The 22,500-nt window shown below is 51.4% G+C and overlaps 2 protein-coding genes across 4 annotated transcripts; both read left to right on the top strand.

Annotated features, from left to right (window-relative positions):
• The first annotated feature begins 1,787 nt into the window (after window positions 1-1,787).
• Window positions 1,788-5,442, top strand: LOC134466759 (uncharacterized). 3 transcript variants are annotated; one of them, XM_063220633.1, is made up of 2 exons: window positions 1,788-2,026; window positions 2,108-5,442. In XM_063220633.1, the coding sequence occupies exon 2, from the start codon at window positions 3,872-3,874 to the stop codon at window positions 4,952-4,954; it is 1,083 nt and encodes a 360-aa protein (XP_063076703.1). In that variant the 5' UTR covers window positions 1,788-2,026; window positions 2,108-3,871; the 3' UTR covers window positions 4,955-5,442. The 3 variants fall into 3 exon arrangements, with proteins under 3 accessions (XP_063076703.1, XP_063076701.1, XP_063076702.1); XM_063220631.1 differs by having other exon boundaries at window positions 1,788-2,228; window positions 2,325-5,442; XM_063220632.1 differs by having other exon boundaries at window positions 1,788-2,413; window positions 2,495-5,442.
• A 30-nt stretch (window positions 5,443-5,472) lies between these two features.
• On the top strand, window positions 5,473-18,399 carry LOC134466981 (uncharacterized). Its single transcript, XM_063220910.1, has 5 exons — window positions 5,473-7,380; window positions 7,492-8,856; window positions 12,803-14,740; window positions 15,710-17,219; window positions 17,316-18,399. Exons 1-4 carry the CDS (start codon window positions 5,560-5,562, stop codon window positions 16,691-16,693), a joined length of 6,108 nt encoding a protein of 2,035 aa, XP_063076980.1. The 5' UTR covers window positions 5,473-5,559; the 3' UTR covers window positions 16,694-17,219; window positions 17,316-18,399.
• The last annotated feature ends 4,101 nt before the right edge of the window (window positions 18,400-22,500 follow it).

Genomic DNA, 22,500 nt, shown 5'->3' with positions numbered 1-22,500 from the left:
CCACGGTCCATGTTAATCCTCAGACATCATATATATCCATAGTATATATCGGTATATATCGGACATCTTTTGCTGCAATACGTAATCTGATCTGTGGCGTCAGTCAAATCCATTTACCGTTAAATATGTTCAGACTAAGATATACGTGTATGTTAAGTATGTTAAGAGACGAGCATACTTAGCTGCAGGCTAACAATATTGATAGGATGAGGTCAGTCAGGATCAATTTGAGTTCACATATACGGCTAAGATACACATAGATGCAGATTAAGAATGCTATGTTAACATGTAAGTAAGCAGTATGCTAATGTTGCATAATATGTGTAGGTGGTAAGTATGCAGTGGTCGAGTTGTAAAATCAAAGCAGGGGGGATGGTCAGTGATGGATTACGATTATTGGGGGTTAGGGGGTTTATCCCCCGAGAAAATGTTGAAAATGAAGCTGTTAAAAGTGCAATTTTAACACAATATGTGAAGAAGGGATGCCTGTTTTAGAGGGGGATGTTTTTTGACCATTTATTGAGGGGGATGGTTTTAGATCATTTTGATTGTAGGGGGATGGCATCCCTCCTCATCCACCTACAACTCGAGCCCTGTAAGTATGGTATTTTTCATATGATTTTTTTGAATTGATAACGACAGTTACAACTTCTCTATTATCAGCTGAACATTTATTTTCTGAACTGAATTTTCTGGAAAAAAAAACCCTGCTCTCACATGTCATAAAAGCTTTCTCTCTCTCTCTCTCTCTCTCTCTCTCTCTCTCTCTCTCTCTCTCTCTCTCTCTCTCTCTCTCTCTCTCTCTCTCAAACACACACACACACACACCTACCATATGTGTATGTGTGGGAGAACCAAACCCTTTTTGTTTGTGTGTGTGCACTGCCCCCTGCTGCCAAGTGAAAGCACAGCCGCAGTGTGTGTGTGTGTGTGTGTGTGTGTGTGTGTGTGTGTGTGTGTGTGTGTGTGTGTGTGTGTGTGTGTGTGGCCTGAGATTTCACAGGAATAAGAGATTTCAATTTTCAAAACAATATTTCTCTCACTCAACCTACGTCACACACAACCAACTTGACACATGCATCTGCATACACACAACCTTCTGTTAGGTCTGTTTTGGTCACGTCACGTCACGAAATGGGTCCGAAAGAGTTTGTTGCCGATGAGGAATTTGTTACAGTTAATGTCCTCACAGAAATGCTTGAACAGCAGAAATCATTTTTTAAAGAGATGATGGATCTGCAGGAAAAGAACTTTAAATCCTTCCTGCAACTGATCATGGAAACGACTAACAAGCGCGTCGATAACCTGGTGAAAGAGTTCACTGAGTACAAACAGAGCCTGGACTACACGCAAACACAGGTGGATAACCAAAAAAAGATAAACGACGACATCACCGCAATGTGTAAAGACGCACGCAAAGACATTAACACTGTTTGTGAATCTGCACTATCACTCGATGGCAAGGTGGATTATCTCGAGGCCCAGTCTAAGAGGAATAACCTTATCATTGATGGCATACCGGAGTCCAAACGGGAGAGCTGGCAGGACACGGAGAACAAGGTCCGCCAGGTTTTATCTGAAAAGTTGGGAATGAATATGGACGCAGTGGAGGTGGAACGAGCCCATCGAATGGGCGAAACGACAGATGGAGGCCGACACAGGTCGATCATAGTCAAGTTCTTCAGGTGGAAGGACAAGGAGGATGTGATGGCGAGGGCGAATAAGCTACGGGGATCTAACATCTATCTTAATGAGGACTACTCCGAGGCGGTGAGGCTAATGTAATGGAGCGCTGCTCCTTTAAGGGAGGTCTGACGCTGCGGCACACGTCACCACGCCGCTCGTAGAGGCTTATGGGAAGTCTCTTCATAAACACTGCCAGTGGCTAGTATTCGGTAAGCCTGCAAAGTTCTCCTTTGCGCGTTTCATCGCCACCGGCGAATGCTGTGGTTGCTTCTCCCCTCGCCGTCGAGAGGAGTGCGGTGTCCAGTTCAGATCTAGGAGATGTGGACCATTTCTTGTCCTCGTGAGTATGTGGACCATTTCTTGTCGCTGTTTATGTGCTAGCCAGCAGCTAGTGGCTAACTTCGCGTCTGCTGTTCTATAGGTTGTGATTCCAACTTGGCGTCTCTTACTTGGCTAGAGTGATCTCTTGCTTCTCCACTGGCAAGGACTTCGGTGGACAATACCAACGGTTACCTTGCGCATTTCCCGTCTCCTGCACGCCGGTATGTATTATAGTGGGTTAGCTTGTGCCTTTACCCAGCCCTGACTGTTTGTTTTCGTACCATGGTTGCTAACGACGGCCATTATTATGGTTTCAGCGTGTGGTCGCTACCGGCGCCTCGGCCGTGTACCTCTGTATTGGCACTCCGACTGTGAGAATCGCGCATCGGTGCACCCTCATCTCCGGGTAAGGTAACCTCTCGGCAGCAGAATCGTGTCATAGTGGGTGTCCTGCTAGCTTGGCTAACGCTCTCCTCCTCCCTCGCAGGTTGTATCCGTGTGGCCGTGGTCAGACACACCACGCGTTTAGGTGCACGAGCGGCGACTTTTAGCCCCGGTTGTGTGGTGCCTCTGGAAGCCGGGAACCCGTATCTCGGCTGCTGCTCCGGCCTCGGGAAATCGGACATTCGTGTGTGTGTGTGCGTTGGCGCGCTTTAGTTCAGTGTGTGTGTGTGTGTGTGTGTGTGTGTGGGCGCTCGGCTTGGTGTGAGCTGGTGTGTGAGCCATTCCACAGTGTGTGTGCGTGTGCGTAAGTTGGTATGTGTGAGTGTGTGTGTAGGTACCTAGGGGACTGCACTGAGCTGAGCCTCTGGGGTTTGGTTTACCTCCTGTTTTGATTTTCGTTTTCTTTCGTTTGCTGTGCCTAATTTCCTTTTTTTTCATTATTTCATTCAATTATCTAATTTCTTATTTAACTGCATGTGTTAATTGGATTTTGATTTATTTTGCATGGTTTGCTATGATTTCTTGTTGTTTCTGTTTGTTGTGAACTATTTCTTTACTTTTTCTTTTGTTAATCCTGAGGTGTGCCATTCGCCCTACTGTGTTAGCCGTGCCAGCCCCTAGTGGCAAAGCCTGACAACCTGAGTGTAAGTTCTAAGGCCTTGGGCCTACCAGGTGTGTTGTTTATTGTGAATTAAGGAACATACTTTGGGGCAGGTGTTTACAGATCCGCGGGTGTGGTGGCAGCACACCCACCCCTGCACTTTACTGTTAACGTGAACATACTTTGGGGCAAGTGTTTATCTATCTGCGGGTGATTGCGACAGCACACCCACCCCACTGCACTTTGTGAATTGTGAGTACCTTTTTATATTTATTGCAAAGAGTGAGAAAAATATATTTTTATAACGCACAGAATAATAAAGATTTGAATTATTAATTGTCACCACTGTCTCTGCCTCCATTGTGCACGAACCTGTGTTTGCCTGGTAATCTATTGTGCGGGTACACTGTGTGTTGGTCCGGGGTATCTGTAACTACCCCTAATTCATTTCCTCCGGGGGCTCCACCCCCGGGGGTGGCGTAGTCGAACTACTTCCTGTAACGGTCTCGCCCACTACATTTTGGCTTATAGTCGGGCAGGATTGGCATAGGAGCAGAGACACTGGTTTCATTTTTTTAGGTTTTTTGTTTTGTCACTCTTTGTAATGGAAATTTGTCATATGGTCAATGGTTGAATGAGTGTATGTATGTGGTTGGTTGAAAGTGAGAGCACCACTGAATAAGCGCTGTGAGTTTGTGTTTTTCCTGTAGAAGCGGAGCAGCAGCCGAGGTTGGGAGACCGCCCCTCTCTCGGGATTTGGACCAGCCATCCCTGTGAGTTTTTGCATTTTCCAAATTTGTCTTGATCGGTTTCCGCAGCATGTCGCGGGACGCACAAGAGGTTAGGGATGAGTTGGCTGAGGTAAGAGCCGAGAATGAGCGCTTAAAGGCCTCCCTCGCCCAGCGGGCCACAAGTACGAGCACAGTAAATGGTAGCGCCCCGGCAGGGCCCGCTACAGAACGTTTGGTCTTTGTCCCAAGGGAAAAGAAGTGCCCATTGTTTAGGGGAAATGGGGGCATAAGTATCGAGGCGTGGAAGGAGGAGGCGGAGGCATGTATGCGGGCGCGCCATTTTTCTGCTGCCGAGAGAGCCTATTTTCTTTACGATCACTTGGATGGCGAGGCACGGGATGAGATCCGCTATAGGCCGAGAGAAGAAAAAGAAAACCCAGAGAAAATCTTAGAAATTTTACAGGAGCTTTACGGTTGCCCACAGTCATACGTGGCCTTGCAGGAGGCGTTCTTTTCGAGAAAACAGCAAGAGGGAGAGACACTGCTAGAGTTTTCAATCGCATTAATGACCCTTATTGATAAGGTTAGACGAAATGCGCCTGAGGGAATTCTTAACGCTGACGTTCTTCTGCGTGATCAGTTTGTGGAGCATGTTAACGAGGGCGCCTTGCGTCGCCACTTGAAGAGTTTCATTCGGACCACGCCGTTAGCCACTTTGATCGCGGTGCGTAAGGAAGCCATGCGTTGGGAACGGGAGGGCGCCGCCGAACCGCAGCGGCCGCGTAGCTTTTCCTTGTCTTCACTCGATCGCTCCCTTGGGGTCCCTGGTACCTCTTGCGCCGTAAGCATGGATCCCCGTGGTGGGGCGCCGACCAGATCTGATATGGAGAAGTTGCAGGCCGACATGGCGAAGCTCATGGAAATGGTGCAAAATCAACAGGCTCAGTTGCAGCATTTTTCTCGGGGTGCGGCCACACAGGGGGAGCCACGGAGGCGAGGTCGGTCTCCTCGGGAGGGACCCCTTGTCTGCTGGCGCTGTCGTGCGACAGGCCATATTGCTGCGGATTGTGACGGAGAACGAGTGGTGGGGCCCCCACAAGCACCCTCCCGTAGAGGCTCCGGGTTTTCGGAGAATGGGCCCCTCCAACCGAACCAGCCCTCGGGAAACTGACGCCCACCGGACTGAGGAGTCACAGTCCGGGGGGGGCCTCTCTTGGCTCACGTAATGCCCTTCACCCTCCCAATGCCGCCGAGGCGTTACTTTCTAACTGTCCACATCTGCTCGTCCGGATAGGCGGGGTTCAGGTCCCCTGTCTCATTGACACTGGGTCTATGGTGTCCACCGTCACTGAAAGTTTCTTCGCTGCCAACTTCGAATCTTTGGGGCAGGAGCGTTTACGCTCATGTCACTGGCTGCAGCTCCGAGCGGCCAACGGCCTAGAGATTCCTTACTTGGGCTACTTGGAGCTGAATATTGAGCTTTGCGGGAAGAGTATGCCTGATTGCGGTGTTCTGGTCGTTCGCGACCCCCCAGGGGGCACGGCTTCCGTGGTCCCTGGGGTTCTTGGTATGAATGTTATCGGCAAGTGTTATAAGGAACTTTTTGGGCGGCACGGTCCCACGCTTTTCGATCTCCCATCAGTGTCAACTGCCCCTCGACCGGTGCTGAAAGCTCTGCTGCAACACTGTCATCAGGCTGAAATCCGGCCCACCCCCGAGACCAGCGGCGTGGTGAATGTCCGGGGCCGTGCGCCATGGCGGGTTCCGGGGGGGACCATGAAGTTGATTCCTGCCACCTGCCCTGAGCAACATTCAGGGCTTGGAACCCTCTTTGAGCCGACGGACCGGGGGTTGCCCGGGGGGTTGCTGGTGTCCCCTGCCTTGGTGCAGGTGACCCGTGGCTTGGTGCAGATCCCTGTAGTTAACGTCGGTTGTACGGACGTCCTGCTGTACCCTCGTACTAGACTCGGACAGGTGAATGCTGTGTCGATCATCAGCTTGCCACGGGACGTGGTGGAAGTCCGTTCCGTGGCCGCCATTACTGACCCTCAGGCGCCTGCCCCGTCGCCTTTGGAGACACAAATCCGCGCAGTGGACTTGTTACCCCTGCCTGCCGAGGAACAGGCTGAGGTCCGGGCCCTGCTTCTGAGGTACTCTTCGGTCTTCTCCGCCCATGAGGGCGACTTGGGTTGCACTTCCCTAATCTCGCACGACATCCCGCTGTTGGATCCGACACCGGTCCGGCAGCGTTACAGGCGCATTGCCCCCTCCGACTACGAGGCCGTAAAAACCCATATCAACCAGCTCCTCCAGGCGAAGGTCATCAGAGAAAGCAGTAGTCCATTCGCTTCTCCCATTGTTCTAGTCCGGAAGAAGGATGGGAGCTTGCGACTCTGTGTCGACTATCGCCTGTTAAATGCCCGAACTCGGAAAGACGCCTTTCCGCTTCCTCGGATCGAGGAGACATTGGACATGTTGGCAGGTGCCCGCTGGTTTTCTACGATGGACTTAGCCAGTGGGTACAACCAAGTCCCCGTGACAGAAGGTGATCGGGCCAAAACGGCATTCTGTACCCCCTTCGGGTTGTTCGAATGGAACAGAATGCCTTTTGGCCTGTGCAATGCACCAGGTACATTTCAACGATTAATGCAACGTATGTTCGGCGACCAACAGTGTCATTCCGTTCTACTGTATCTTGACGACATCGTGATCTTCTCGTCCACCGTGGCGCAACATCTACAGCGCCTGGAGATGGTCTTGACCCGGTTGCAGTCGGAGGGGCTGAAGGCTAAATTAGGGAAGTGCGCGTTCTTTAAGCCGGAGGTTCAGTACTTGGGACATGTGATCTCTCAGCACGGTGTCTCTACCGACCCTGGCAAGGTGGAGGCAGTGGCCACATGGCGGCGACCTGCCAATGTGTCGGAGCTCCGATCATTCCTAGGCTTCGCCAGCTATTATCGACGATTCGTCGAAGGATTCGCAAAGCTGGCCGCGCCGTTGCATCGATTGGTGGCCACCTTGAACGGGAGCCGTTCCCGTCAGCCCTCGGGGCAGCAGTTTCTTGATGCATGGTCAGAGGATTGCGAAAGAAGTTTTGAGGAACTCAAGGGGAGGCTCGTGTCGGCGCCGGTACTGGCGTACGCGGACTTTAGCCGCCCATTTATTCTTGAGGTCGACGCCAGCCATTGCGGACTGGGCGCGGTCCTCTCGCAGGAGGTGGACGGCAAAGTCCGACCGGTGGCATACGCCAGTAGAACGTTAAGACCTACAGAGAGGAATATGAACAATTACAGTTCTATGAAGCTCGAGTTCCTCGCCCTAAAATGGGCCGTCACCGAGAAGTTTCGCGAATATCTCTTGGGCCAGAAGTGTGTCGTGTACACTGATAATAACCCCCTGAGTCACCTCACTACTTCCAAACTCGGGGCGGTCGAACACCGGTGGGCCGCACAGCTTGCATCATTTGATTTTGAATTAAAGTACCGCTCGGGTAAATCTAACGGTAATGCGGACGGCCTGTCGCGGCAGAATCAGCCAGACCAAGAAGACGTGAGTGACCTGGTTCCGGGTACAGCGGTCCCTAGATTGCTGCAACAGGTAGCGGCTCAGGGAGATGGCGGCACCGCCTCTCAGTCCAGTGTCTCGGGGTTGTTCCCCCACGCTTTGCCGATTCTGCGCACTCTGCAAGCAAGCGACCCCGGTGGTCAGCTGCAACCGGCCGCTGTCCCGGGGGGTAGCATCACCGCCTCTCAGTTGGTTGTTTCGGTGCTGCCCTCCTACCCTTTGCCGGACCTGTGCGCTCTGCAAGAAGGAGACCCTGTTATCCAGCCGATTCTGGCCTTCTGGAAGGCGCGTCGGCGGCCTACTCGTGAGGAACGGGAAGCTCTGTCACCCTTGGCCTTGATCCTGTTGCGGCAGTGGAAACGGTTTGTGGAGAACGATGGAGTCCTTTACCGGAGAGTGCTACACCCCAGTGGCCGTGATGAGTGCCTCCAGCTGGTTTTGCCGGCTGCCCTGCAATCAGAGGTCCTAAACCAGCTCCACGAGCACCATGGCCACCAGGGGATTAATCGAACACTGGAGTTGGTTGGGCAACGGTGTTACTGGCCCCGCATGTTTGCGGAGGTGCGCCGATGGTGTGAAAAGTGCCTTAGGTGCCAAGAGTCCAAAGGGGAGCCTCCTCTAGCCGCCGCGCATATGGGCCACCTACTGGCATCTCGGCCCAACGAAGTGGTAGCTGTGGATTTCACGCTTTTGGAGCCCACGTCGGGGGGGGTGGAGAACGTTTTAGTCATCACGGACGTCTTCAGTAAGTATTCCATCGCCGTCCCCACCCGGGATCAGCGGGCCTCGACGGTCGCCCAGGTCTTGCTTGTGGAATGGTTCTACCGGTTCGGAATTCCTGGTCGGCTCCACTCCGACCAGGGGCGCTGTTTCGAGGGCACCCTGATTCAGCAGCTTTGCGGGCTGTACGGGGTCCAGAAGTCCCGAACCACCCCGTACCACCCGGCCGGGAACGGCCAATGTGAGCGATTTAACCGCACTCTACACAACCTCCTGCGTACCCTACCGGCCTCTCGGAAGCGCGACTGGGCAACTTGCCTGCCGCACGTAACCTTCTGTTATAATACCACCCCGCATCAAGCGACCGGAGAATCGCCACACTTCCTTATGTTCGGCCAAGAGCCACAGCTACCCGTAGACTTCCTCCTGGGCCGAGTTCGGCCACCGGTCCATGGTCGAGTGTGCGACTGGATACAGGAGCATCAGGCCCGGCTTCAAGTGGCATTTGATGGGGCTCGGGAGCGTTTGGCCGCAGCGGCGGAATATCGCAAGGACAGACACGATGCACGGGTGAAGACTGCTGTTTTAGAAGTAGGGCAACGGGTATATGTACGCAACCTCGGCGTGCGAGGTCGAAATAAAATCCAAGATGTGTGGAACTCCCAGGTACACATGGTGGTGCGTACCCCTTCGGAGACCGGAGCCGTGTACACGATCGCCCCCGTCAACGATCCAACGAAGCTGAAGCACGTTCACCGCAGCATGCTGAAAGGAGTGGTGGGCCCCCTGGCCCCCTGGCCCCCTGGCCCCCCGGGGTCGGGCCGACCAGGCGAACCTACCCCTGTCGACTCAGGGGAGCTATCGAGCGAAGAAGATATCCTTCTTGGGGAGCAGGTGGGCGATGCTGACTTGGGTGTCCCAGCAGAGCCCCATGCACCCCAGGGTGGCACCTCAGGAGGAAACGAAGGGCAGCGTCGGACTTCGCAGGCTTCCCCCAGCAGTTCGGCCGCTCAGCTACCCGGTCGTGGCACTAGCAGCAGCGAGGTGCCCCCACGCCGGACTTTCCGGTCTAACGCGGGACAACACTCTAATCCCCATCGGCTGCCTGGTGGGGCGACTTCAAACTCTTGATGGAATTTTGGATCTGGGAGTGGGGGGGAAAGCGTACCTGCATCGTCGGGCCGACGATTCAACATGTGGGGGGTAGATTGTAATGGAGCGCTGCTCCTTTAAGGGAGGTCTGACGCTGCGGCACACGTCACCACGCCGCTCGTAGAGGCTTATGGGAAGTCTCTTCATAAACACTGCCAGTGGCTAGTATTCGGTAAGCCTGCAAAGTTCTCCTTTGCGCGTTTCATCGCCACCGGCGAATGCTGTGGTTGCTTCTCCCCTCGCCGTCGAGAGGAGTGCGGTGTCCAGTTCAGATCTAGGAGATGTGGACCATTTCTTGTCCTCGTGAGTATGTGGACCATTTCTTGTCGCTGTTTATGTGCTAGCCAGCAGCTAGTGGCTAACTTCGCGTCTGCTGTTCTATAGGTTGTGATTCCAACTTGGCGTCTCTTACTTGGCTAGAGTGATCTCTTGCTTCTCCACTGGCAAGGACTTCGGTGGACAATACCAACGGTTACCTTGCGCATTTCCCGTCTCCTGCACGCCGGTATGTATTATAGTGGGTTAGCTTGTGCCTTTACCCAGCCCTGACTGTTTGTTTTCGTACCATGGTTGCTAACGACGGCCATTATTATGGTTTCAGCGTGTGGTCGCTACCGGCGCCTCGGCCGTGTACCTCTGTATTGGCACTCCGACTGTGAGAATCGCGCATCGGTGCACCCTCATCTCCGGGTAAGGTAACCTCTCGGCAGCAGAATCGTGTCATAGTGGGTGTCCTGCTAGCTTGGCTAACGCTCTCCTCCTCCCTCGCAGGTTGTATCCGTGTGGCCGTGGTCAGACACACCACGCGTTTAGGTGCACGAGCGGCGACTTTTAGCCCCGGTTGTGTGGTGCCTCTGGAAGCCGGGAACCCGTATCTCGGCTGCTGCTCCGGCCTCGGGAAATCGGACATTCGTGTGTGTGTGTGCGTTGGCGCGCTTTAGTTCAGTGTGTGTGTGTGTGTGTGTGTGTGTGTGGGCGCTCGGCTTGGTGTGAGCTGGTGTGTGAGCCATTCCACAGTGTGTGTGCGTGTGCGTAAGTTGGTATGTGTGAGTGTGTGTGAGGATACCTAGGGGACTGCACTGAGCTGAGCCTCTGGGGTTGGTTTACCTCATGTTTTGATTTTCGTTTTCTTTCGTTTGCTGTGCCTAATTTCCTTTTTTTTTTTCATTATTTCATTCAATTATCTAATTTCTTATTTAACTGCATGTGTTAATTGGATTTTGATTTATTTTGCATGGTTTGCTATGATTTCTTGTTGTTTCTGTTTGCCGTGAATTATTTCTGTTTGTTGTGAACTATTTCTTTACTTTTTCTTTTGTTAATCCTGAGGTGTGCCATTCGCCCTACTGTGTTAGCCGTGCCAGCCCCTAGTGGCAAAGCCTGACAACCTGAGTGTAAGTTCTAAGGCCTTGGGCCTACCAGGTGTGTTGTTTATTGTGAATTAAGGAACATACTTTGGGGCAGGTGTTTACAGATCCGCGGGTGTGGTGGCAGCACACCCACCCCTGCACTTTACTGTTAACGTGAACATACTTTGGGGCAAGTGTTTATCTATCTGCGGGTGATTGCGACAGCACACCCACCCCACTGCACTTTGTGAATTGTGAGTACCTTTTTATATTTTATTGCAAAGAGTGAGAAAAATATATTTTTATAACGCACAGAATAATAAAGATTTGAATTATTAATTGTCACCACTGTCTCTGCCTCCATTGTGCACGAACCTGTGTTTGCCTGGTAATCTATTGTGCGGGTACACTGTGTGTTGGTCCGGGGTATCTGTAACTACCCCTAATTCATTTCCTCCGGGGGCTCCACCCCCGGGGGTGGCGTAGTCGAACTACTTCCTGTAACGGTCTCGCCCACTACATTTTGGCTTATAGTCGGGCAGGATTGGCATAGGAGCAGAGACACTGGTTTAATTTTTTTAGGTTTTTGTTTTGTCACTCTTTGTAATGGAAATTTGTCATATGGTCAATGGTTGAATGAGTGTATGTATGTGGTTGGTTGAAAGTGAGAGCACCACTGAATAAGCGCTGTGAGTTTGTGTTTTTCCTGTAGAAGCGGAGCAGCAGCCGAGGTTGGGAGACCGCCCCTCTCTCGGGATTTGGACCAGCCATCCCTGTGAGTTTTTGCATTTTCCAAATTTGTCTTGATCGGTTTCCGCAGCATGTCGCGGGACGCACAAGAGGTTAGGGATGAGTTGGCTGAGGTAAGAGCCGAGAATGAGCGCTTAAAGGCCTCCCTCGCCCAGCGGGCCACAAGTACGAGCACAGTAAATGGTAGCGCCCCGGCAGGGCCCGCTACAGAACGTTTGGTCTTTGTCCCAAGGGAAAAGAAGTGCCCATTGTTTAGGGGAAATGGGGGCATAAGTATCGAGGCGTGGAAGGAGGAGGCGGAGGCATGTATGCGGGCGCGCCATTTTTCTGCTGCCGAGAGAGCCTATTTTCTTTACGATCACTTGGATGGCGAGGCACGGGATGAGATCCGCTATAGGCCGAGAGAAGAAAAAGAAAACCCAGAGAAAATCTTAGAAATTTTACAGGAGCTTTACGGTTGCCCACAGTCATACGTGGCCTTGCAGGAGGCGTTCTTTTCGAGAAAACAGCAAGAGGGAGAGACACTGCTAGAGTTTTCAATCGCATTAATGACCCTTATTGATAAGGTTAGACGAAATGCGCCTGAGGGAATTCTTAACGCTGACGTTCTTCTGCGTGATCAGTTTGTGGAGCATGTTAACGAGGGCGCCTTGCGTCGCCACTTGAAGAGTTTCATTCGGACCACGCCGTTAGCCACTTTGATCGCGGTGCGTAAGGAAGCCATGCGTTGGGAACGGGAGGGCGCCGCCGAACCGCAGCGGCCGCGTAGCTTTTCCTTGTCTTCACTCGATCGCTCCCTTGGGGTCCCTGGTACCTCTTGCGCCGTAAGCATGGATCCCCGTGGTGGGGCGCCGACCAGATCTGATATGGAGAAGTTGCAGGCCGACATGGCGAAGCTCATGGAAATGGTGCAAAATCAACAGGCTCAGTTGCAGCATTTTTCTCGGGGTGCGGCCACACAGGGGGAGCCACGGAGGCGAGGTCGGTCTCCTCGGGAGGGACCCCTTGTCTGCTGGCGCTGTCGTGCGACAGGCCATATTGCTGCGGATTGTGACGGAGAACGAGTGGTGGGGCCCCCACAAGCACCCTCCCGTAGAGGCTCCGGGTTTTCGGAGAATGGGCCCCTCCAACCGAACCAGCCCTCGGGAAACTGACGCCCACCGGACTGAGGAGTCACAGTCCGGGGGGGGCCTCTCTTGGCTCACGTAATGCCCTTCACCCTCCCAATGCCGCCGAGGCGTTACTTTCTAACTGTCCACATCTGCTCGTCCGGATAGGCGGGGTTCAGGTCCCCTGTCTCATTGACACTGGGTCTATGGTGTCCACCGTCACTGAAAGTTTCTTCGCTGCCAACTTCGAATCTTTGGGGCAGGAGCGTTTACGCTCATGTCACTGGCTGCAGCTCCGAGCGGCCAACGGCCTAGAGATTCCTTACTTGGGCTACTTGGAGCTGAATATTGAGCTTTGCGGGAAGAGTATGCCTGATTGCGGTGTTCTGGTCGTTCACGAGGGCTTCCGTGGTCCCTGGGGTTCTTGGTATGAATGTTATCGGCAAGTGTTATAAGGAACTTTTTGGGCGGCACGGTCCCACGCTTTTCGATCTCCCATCAGTGTCAACTGCCCCTCGACCGGTGCTGAAAGCGCTGCAACACTGTCATCAGGCTGAAATCCGGCCCACCCCCGAGACCAGCGGCGTGGTGAATGTCCGGGGCCGTGCGCCATGGCGGGTTCCGGGGGGGACCATGAAGTTGATTCCTGCCACCTGCCCTGAGCAACATTCAGGGCTTGGAACCCTCTTTGAGCCGACGGACCGGGGGTTGCCCGGGGGGTTGCTGGTGTCCCCTGCCTTGGTGCAGGTGACCCGTGGCTTGGTGCAGATCCCTGTAGTTAACGTCGGTTGTACGGACGTCCTGCTGTACCCTCGTACTAGACTCGGACAGGTGAATGCTGTGTCGATCATCAGCTTGCCACGGGACGTGGTGGAAGTCCGTTCCGTGGCCGCCATTACTGACCCTCAGGCGCCTGCCCCGTCGCCTTTGGAGACACAAATCCGCGCAGTGGACTTGTTACCCCTGCCTGCCGAGGAACAGGCTGAGGTCCGGGCCCTGCTTCTGAGGTACTCTTCGGTCTTCTCCGCCCATGAGGGCGACTTGGGTTGCACTTCCCTAATCTCGCACGACATCCCGCTGTTGGATCCGACACCGGTCCGGCAGCGTTACAGGCGCATTGCCCCCTCCGACTACGAGGCCGTAAAAACCCATATCAACCAGCTCCTCCAGGCGAAGGTCATCAGAGAAAGCAGTAGTCCATTCGCTTCTCCCATTGTTCTAGTCCGGAAGAAGGATGGGAGCTTGCGACTCTGTGTCGACTATCGCCTGTTAAATGCCCGAACTCGGAAAGACGCCTTTCCGCTTCCTCGGATCGAGGAGACATTGGACATGTTGGCAGGTGCCCGCTGGTTTTCTACGATGGACTTAGCCAGTGGGTACAACCAAGTCCCCGTGACAGAAGGTGATCGGGCCAAAACGGCATTCTGTACCCCCTTCGGGTTGTTCGAATGGAACAGAATGCCTTTTGGCCTGTGCAATGCACCAGGTACATTTCAACGATTAATGCAACGTATGTTCGGCGACCAACAGTGTCATTCCGTTCTACTGTATCTTGACGACATCGTGATCTTCTCGTCCACCGTGGCGCAACATCTACAGCGCCTGGAGATGGTCTTGACCCGGTTGCAGTCGGAGGGGCTGAAGGCTAAATTAGGGAAGTGCGCGTTCTTTAAGCCGGAGGTTCAGTACTTGGGACATGTGATCTCTCAGCACGGTGTCTCTACCGACCCTGGCAAGGTGGAGGCAGTGGCCACATGGCGGCGACCTGCCAATGTGTCGGAGCTCCGATCATTCCTAGGCTTCGCCAGCTATTATCGACGATTCGTCGAAGGATTCGCAAAGCTGGCCGCGCCGTTGCATCGATTGGTGGCCACCTTGAACGGGAGCCGTTCCCGTCAGCCCTCGGGGCAGCAGTTTCTTGATGCATGGTCAGAGGATTGCGAAAGAAGTTTTGAGGAACTCAAGGGGAGGCTCGTGTCGGCGCCGGTACTGGCGTACGCGGACTTTAGCCGCCCATTTATTCTTGAGGTCGACGCCAGCCATTGCGGACTGGGCGCGGTCCTCTCGCAGGAGGTGGACGGCAAAGTCCGACCGGTGGCATACGCCAGTAGAACGTTAAGACCTACAGAGAGGAATATGAACAATTACAGTTCTATGAAGCTCGAGTTCCTCGCCCTAAAATGGGCCGTCACCGAGAAGTTTCGCGAATATCTCTTGGGCCAGAAGTGTGTCGTGTACACTGATAATAACCCCCTGAGTCACCTCACTACTTCCAAACTCGGGGCGGTCGAACACCGGTGGGCCGCACAGCTTGCATCATTTGATTTTGAATTAAAGTACCGCTCGGGTAAATCTAACGGTAATGCGGACGGCCTGTCGCGGCAGAATCAGCCAGACCAAGAAGACGTGAGTGACCTGGTTCCGGGTACAGCGGTCCCTAGATTGCTGCAACAGGTAGCGGCTCAGGGAGATGGCGGCACCGCCTCTCAGTCCAGTGTCTCGGGGTTGTTCCCCCACGCTTTGCCGATTCTGCGCACTCTGCAAGCAAGCGACCCCGGTGGTCAGCTGCAACCGGCCGCTGTCCCGGGGGGTAGCATCACCGCCTCTCAGTTGGTTGTTTCGGTGCTGCCCTCCTACCCTTTGCCGGACCTGTGCGCTCTGCAAGAAGGAGACCCTGTTATCCAGCCGATTCTGGCCTTCTGGAAGGCGCGTCGGCGGCCTACTCGTGAGGAACGGGAAGCTCTGTCACCCTTGGCCTTGATCCTGTTGCGGCAGTGGAAACGGTTTGTGGAGAACGATGGAGTCCTTTACCGGAGAGTGCTACACCCCAGTGGCCGTGATGAGTGCCTCCAGCTGGTTTTGCCGGCTGCCCTGCAATCAGAGGTCCTAAACCAGCTCCACGAGCACCATGGCCACCAGGGGATTAATCGAACACTGGAGTTGGTTGGGCAACGGTGTTACTGGCCCCGCATGTTTGCGGAGGTGCGCCGATGGTGTGAAAAGTGCCTTAGGTGCCAAGAGTCCAAAGGGGAGCCTCCTCTAGCCGCCGCGCATATGGGCCACCTACTGGCATCTCGGCCCAACGAAGTGGTAGCTGTGGATTTCACGCTTTTGGAGCCCACGTCGGGGGGGGTGGAGAACGTTTTAGTCATCACGGACGTCTTCAGTAAGTATTCCATCGCCGTCCCCACCCGGGATCAGCGGGCCTCGACGGTCGCCCAGGTCTTGCTTGTGGAATGGTTCTACCGGTTCGGAATTCCTGGTCGGCTCCACTCCGACCAGGGGCGCTGTTTCGAGGGCACCCTGATTCAGCAGCTTTGCGGGCTGTACGGGGTCCAGAAGTCCCGAACCACCCCGTACCACCCGGCCGGGAACGGCCAATGTGAGCGATTTAACCGCACTCTACACAACCTCCTGCGTACCCTACCGGCCTCTCGGAAGCGCGACTGGGCAACTTGCCTGCCGCACGTAACCTTCTGTTATAATACCACCCCGCATCAAGCGACCGGAGAATCGCCACACTTCCTTATGTTCGGCCAAGAGCCACAGCTACCCGTAGACTTCCTCCTGGGCCGAGTTCGGCCACCGGTCCATGGTCGAGTGTGCGACTGGATACAGGAGCATCAGGCCCGGCTTCAAGTGGCATTTGATGGGGCTCGGGAGCGTTTGGCCGCAGCGGCGGAATATCGCAAGGACAGACACGATGCACGGGTGAAGACTGCTGTTTTAGAAGTAGGGCAACGGGTATATGTACGCAACCTCGGCGTGCGAGGTCGAAATAAAATCCAAGATGTGTGGAACTCCCAGGTACACATGGTGGTGCGTACCCCTTCGGAGACCGGAGCCGTGTACACGATCGCCCCCGTCAACGATCCAACGAAGCTGAAGCACGTTCACCGCAGCATGCTGAAAGGAGTGGTGGGCCCCCTGGCCCCCGACACCCCCCCGGGGTCGGGCCGACCAGGCGAACCTACCCCTGTCGACTCAGGGGAGCTATCGAGCGAAGAAGATATCCTTCTTGGGGAGCAGGTGGGCGATGCTGACTTGGGTGTCCCAGCAGAGCCCCATGCACCCCAGGGTGGCACCTCAGGAGGAAACGAAGGGCAGCGTCGGACTTCGCAGGCTTCCCCCAGCAGTTCGGCCGCTCAGCTACCCGGTCGTGGCACTAGCAGCAGCGAGGTGCCCCCACGCCGGACTTTCCGGTCTAACGCGGGACAACACTCTAATCCCCATCGGCTGCCTGGTGGGGCGACTTCAAACTCTTGATGGAATTTTGGATCTGGGAGTGGGGGGGAAAGCGTACCTGCATCGTCGGGCCGACGATTCAACATGTGGGGGGTAGATTGTAATGGAGCGCTGCTCCTTTAAGGGAGGTCTGACGCTGCGGCACACGTCACCACGCCGCTCGTAGAGGCTTATGGGAAGTCTCTTCATAAACACTGCCAGTGGCTAGTATTCGGTAAGCCTGCAAAGTTCTCCTTTGCGCGTTTCATCGCCACCGGCGAATGCTGTGGTTGCTTCTCCCCTCGCCGTCGAGAGGAGTGCGGTGTCCAGTTCAGATCTAGGAGATGTGGACCATTTCTTGTCCTCGTGAGTATGTGGACCATTTCTTGTCGCTGTTTATGTGCTAGCCAGCAGCTAGTGGCTAACTTCGCGTCTGCTGTTCTATAGGTTGTGATTCCAACTTGGCGTCTCTTACTTGGCTAGAGTGATCTCTTGCTTCTCCACTGGCAAGGACTTCGGTGGACAATACCAACGGTTACCTTGCGCATTTCCCGTCTCCTGCACGCCGGTATGTATTAATGTGGGTTAGCTTGTGCCTTTACCCAGCCCTGACTGTTTGTTTTCGTACCATGGTTGCTAACGACGGCCATTATTATGGTTTCAGCGTGTGGTCGCTACCGGCGCCTCGGCCGTGTACCTCTGTATTGGCACTCCGACTGTGAGAATCGCGCATCGGTGCACCCTCATCTCCGGGTAAGGTAACCTCTCGGCAGCAGAATCGTGTCATAGTGGGTGTCCTGCTAGCTTGGCTAACGCTCTCCTCCTCCCTCGCAGGTTGTATCCGTGTGGCCGTGGTCAGACACACCACGCGTTTAGGTGCACGAGCGGCGACTTTTAGCCCCGGTTGTGTGGTGCCTCTGGAAGCCGGGAACCCGTATCTCGGCTGCTGCTCCGGCCTCGGGAAATCGGACATTCGTGTGTGTGTGTGCGTTGGCGCGCTTTAGTTCAGTGTGTGTGTGTGTGTGTGTGTGTGTGTGTGGGCGCTCGGCTTGGTGTGAGCTGGTGTGTGAGCCATTCCACAGTGTGTGTGCGTGTGCGTAAGTTGGTATGTGTGAGTGTGTGTGTAGGTACCTAGGGGACTGCACTGAGCTGAGCCTCTGGGGTTTGGTTTACCTCCTGTTTTGATTTTCGTTTTCTTTCGTTTGCTGTGCCTAATTTCCTTTTTTTATTATTTCATTCAATTATCTAATTTCTAATTTAACTGCATGTGTTTATTGGATTTTGATTTATTTTGCATGGTTTGCTGTGATTTCTTCTTGTTTCTGTTTGTCGTGAATTATTTCTGTTTGTTGTGAACTATTTCTTTACTTTTTCTTTTGTTAATCCTGAGGTGTGCCATTCGCCCTACTGTGTTAGCCGTGCCAGCCCCTAGTGGCAAAGCCTGACAACCTGAGTGTAAGTTCTAAGGCCTTGGGCCTACCAGGTGTGTTGTTTATTGTGAATTAAGGAACATACTTTGGGGCAGGTGTTTACAGATCCGCGGGTGTGGTGGCAGCACACCCACCCCTGCACTTTACTGTTAACGTGAACATACTTTGGGGCAAGTGTTTATCTATCTGCGGGTGATTGCGACAGCACACCCACCCCACTGCACTTTGTGAATTGTGAGTACCTTTTTATATTTATTGCAAAGAGTGAGAAAAATATATTTTTATAACGCACAGAATAATAAAGATTTGAATTATTAATTGTCACCACTGTCTCTGCCTCCATTGTGCACGAACCTGTGTTTGCCTGGTAATCTATTGTGCGGGTACACTGTGTGTTGGTCCGGGGTATCTGTAACTACCCCTAATTCATTTCCTCCGGGGGCTCCACCCCCGGGGGTGGCGTAGTCGAACTACTTCCTGTAACGGTCTCGCCCACTACACTAAGAAGAAAGGAACTCATCCCAATCATGAAGGCGGAAAGAGCAAAGGGCAATATTGCTTACATTCGCTACGATAAACTTATTGTCCACCCTCCCAACCAAAAGTCGGGCGGAGTTGCAAATGTTGCAACAGCGCCACAGAGGTCTGAAGGAGTCGTGGGGGAGACGCCAGCAGAGAACACTGGTCCGTAAGTCGCTGGCACGCACGCACAAACTGTGAACTGCGGTATTTTCCTTTTCTGTTAATTGACTACTCACTATGTCGCGATCAACACTTCCAAAGAAAGGGCTAAAAATAGCTCATCTAAACATATGCAGTTTAAGAAATAAGGTGCAAGAGATTGAGAACATTTTAGCTGCTGACTGTATTCATATCCTTGCCATCTCGGAAACTCACCTTGATCAGACATTCAATGATGCCACAGTGGACATACCAGGCTATAGGATTCACAGAAAGGACAGAGATATGCATGGGGGTGGTGTGGCAATATACATCCAAAGCCACATTCCTGTTAAACTCAGACTGGATCTCATGTCATGTGATGTAGAAATGTTATGGTTACAGGTTCACTTGCCCCACCTAAAACCTGTACTGGTGGGATGCTGCTACAGACCACCAAGCTCCAGCAGCCAGTATCTTGACAAACTGTGTGATATGGTTGAAAGAGCATGTGATGAAAATCGAGAAATTTACATACTGGGAGACCTGAATATTAATTTTATGGTGCCAAGTTGTCCTCTGAAAAAGAAAATTGACAATACCATCAGTGTATGCAATCTTGTTCAGGTTGTCAAGCAACCCACTAGAGTGTTCATAAATAAGACCGGTTGTACATCAGTAGGGTTGCCACCTTTCAGCAATGAAAATAAGGGACATCTGCCTTTTTTAGATGCAATTTCCTGCATTTTAACCAAATTGTGGCCCGTTTCAGCCATGAAAATAAGGAATTTTAAGGAAAAAATTAGGAAAAAGTAAGGGACTTAACTTCCAAATAAGGGACGATTCTGTATTTCAAGGGACGGGTGGCAACCCTATACATCAGCCACATGCATTGATCATATTTACACCAATTCTATTGAGCTATGTTCGAAAGCTGTATCAGTTCCTGTTGGTTTTGGTGACCATAACTTAGTGGCCCTTTCCAGAAAGGCCAAAGTACCAAAGGCAGGACCAAAAATTGTGTACAAGAGATCATACAGGCTTCAGTTGTGACTCATATGTTAATGAGGTCAATAATATTTGCTGGTCTAGTGTCAGTAAGCAGTGTGACCCGGATACCGCACTGGATGCTTTCACAGAACTGCTGGTTCCAGTTATGAATAAACATGCACCTATCAGGAAGGTGACAGTCAGAGCTACTAGATGTCCCTGGATTGATGATGAATTAAAACAATGCATGTCAGAGAGAAAGGAGGCAAAAGAAACAGCAAATAAGTCAGGCTTTGTAGAAGTGTATTCTAAGTTAAGAAACCATACCACTAAACTGAACAGGAAGAAGAAGAAACTGTATTATGAATCAAGATTAAATGACATAAAACATGATGGGAAGAAACTGTGGAGTACCCTAAATGACATCATGGGAAGAAATAGTAGCCCAACTCCATCCTTCATTGAAGTGGAAGGCTCTTTTATAACTAAGCCTGTTGAGATCGCAAATTATTTTAATGATTACTTCATGAATAAAGTCTGTAAACTTAGGCAAGAAATGTCATCACCCAATGATGAGTCACTGTACTCATGTATACAAAACAAAATAATGCATGACAAGAACTGCAACTTTGAATTCTGTGAAGTAACGGTGGAAGAAGTGAAAAAACTGATAATGTCTATTCATAATGAGAAGCCACCAGGCATTGATAACCTGGATGGAAAATTATTGAAGATTGTAGCCGATCACATTGCCATCCCTGTATCCCACATTTTTAATCAAAGCCTTAATAGCAACAGGTTCCCTCAAGTCTGGAAAGAGGCAAAGGTAATCCCTCTACCTAAGAATCCTCGCGCTGCATTTACTGGCTCAAACAGCCGTCCCATCAGCCTGTTACCAGTTCTAAGCAAATTGTTGGAGAAAATTGTATTTAATCAGATACAATCCTACTTTGCACTGAACAATTTAACTAGTAATCACCAACACGCCTACAGAGAAGGACATTCAACTTCTACAGCACTCACACAAATGACAGACGATTGGCAAACTGACATCGACCAACAAAACATGATAGGAGCAGTACTATTAGATTTTAGTGCTGCCTTCGATGTCATCGACCACAGCATATTATTGAATAAACTCAGGTGTTATGGCTTTGCAACATCGGCTATAGCTTGGATAGAAAGTTATCTAACCAAGAGAACGCAGAAAGTTTTTTTTAATGGATGTCTTTCAAATGCACAGCAAATGCAATGCGGAATTCCGCAAGGTTCATCATTGGGGCCTTTGCTATTCTCAATCTTTACAAATGACCTCCCACAGGTCTGTAAGAGTGCCTGTGTGTGTATGTATGCTGATGATTCTACACTGTACAAATCTGCACAAACAATGGCGGAAATCACCTCGGTCCTCAACAAAGAGCTGCAGTTGGTGTATGAATGGATAACTAATAACAAAATGGTACTTAACATATCAAAAACCAAGAGTATTGTTTTTGGGACTAAATACTCATTAAGATCCAAACCCCAGCTGAACCTGTCACTGAACAATGTGGCGGTGGAGCAGGTGCAAGAAATCAAGCTTCTAGGGGTAACCCTAGACAGTATTTTATCATGGTCAGAACACATTGATCTCCTTGTGCAAAAAATGGGTAGGAACATATCAGTAGTCAGAAGATGTTCTCCTTTTTTAACACCTCAGTTGACTAAACAGGTCTTGCAGACCCTGGTACTGTCCCACCTGGACTACTGCTCAGTGGTCTGGTCAGGCACAACAAAGACAAATCTTCAGAAGCTTCAAAGGGTGCAAAACAGAGCAGCCAGGCTTGCCCTTAAATGCACACAGAGAGCTAATACAGATGTCCTACATAACCAACTATCCTGGCTTAAAGTTGACAAAAGATTAAAAGTATCCCTCCTATCCTTTATTAAACATATTAATACATTCAGCAAACCTGACAGTTTGTTTGAACGTCTTACTCTGAGCTCCACTCTGCACACATACCCCACAAGACATGCCAATAATGGTAACTACACAATACCAACTATAAAAACAAACTCAAAACAACGCACTGTTTTATGTAGAGCTATGGTGGAATGGAACTCCCTCCCAGAACATATTTTAAAAACCCAAAGTAAAGTTAGTTTTAAAAGGCAAATAAAGCAGCATTTTATGGTCAACTGTACATAATCCTTTAGGATGTAATCTTGGTCAGATTTCAAGTTTTGTTGTCTACTTTGTGTTGTGTTAGGGGTTTCTCATTTACCAATGAACTGTTTTTTTGTTTGTTTGTGTGTTTTTTGTGTTTTTTTGTCATTTAGTTAGTTATTAATTGTTGTCTGTCTCTATTTTATATTTTTGTCTGTTTCAGTGTATGATCAAGAAAAGATGTCTTTCTTTTCTTCTTTTATATAGCCTATACGTAGCCCTGTTTTTGTCTGTTTTAGTGTGTGTTTCCCCAAGAAAAGAAGTTTATCTTTTCTTCGTTTTATATGTTGTTTTGTATGTTGACGTCTTGTTTGTGATTTTTTCTGTGTGGACCCCAGGAAGAGTAGCTGATATGTTTATCAGCTAATGGGGATCCTAATAAAATATCAAAAATATCAACCAACTGAACTCATCTGTTCATCTGCAGCCTACCTAGTCTTTTGTAACCAGCCCTGGCGAGGGCCCTCGTCCATCTTTGCCTGAGGTGTCTTCCTTAATGAAATGTTTATTTGTTTTTTTTTACTTAAACTACACCGAGTCCCCCCTCCCAAAAAAATAAAATG

The sequence above is a fragment of the Engraulis encrasicolus genome, chromosome 17 (assembly GCF_034702125.1).
Source record: "Engraulis encrasicolus isolate BLACKSEA-1 chromosome 17, IST_EnEncr_1.0, whole genome shotgun sequence".
In the NCBI taxonomy this organism is placed as follows: Eukaryota; Metazoa; Chordata; class Actinopteri; order Clupeiformes; family Engraulidae; genus Engraulis; species Engraulis encrasicolus.
Note: the sequence above shows the minus strand (reverse complement) of the source record. Positions and strands in the feature narration are given on the sequence as shown.

What these genes read in the sequence shown, in the direction of transcription:
- LOC134466759 (XM_063220633.1), top strand. Translation starts at nt 3,872, where the DNA reads ATGTCGCGGGACGCACAAGAGGTTAGGGATGAGTTGGCTGAGGTAAGA.
- LOC134466981 (XM_063220910.1), top strand. Translation starts at nt 5,560, where the DNA reads ATGAAGTTGATTCCTGCCACCTGCCCTGAGCAACATTCAGGGCTTGGA. An exon ending in TCCCTAGATTGCTGCAACAG is followed by an intron (nt 7,381 to 7,491) that starts GTAGCGGCTCAG and finishes CCCGGTGGTCAG; the next exon opens with CTGCAACCGGCCGCTGTCCC. An exon ending in AAGGAGTGGTGGGCCCCCTG is followed by an intron (nt 8,857 to 12,802) that starts GCCCCCTGGCCC and finishes AGAGTATGCCTG; the next exon opens with ATTGCGGTGTTCTGGTCGTT.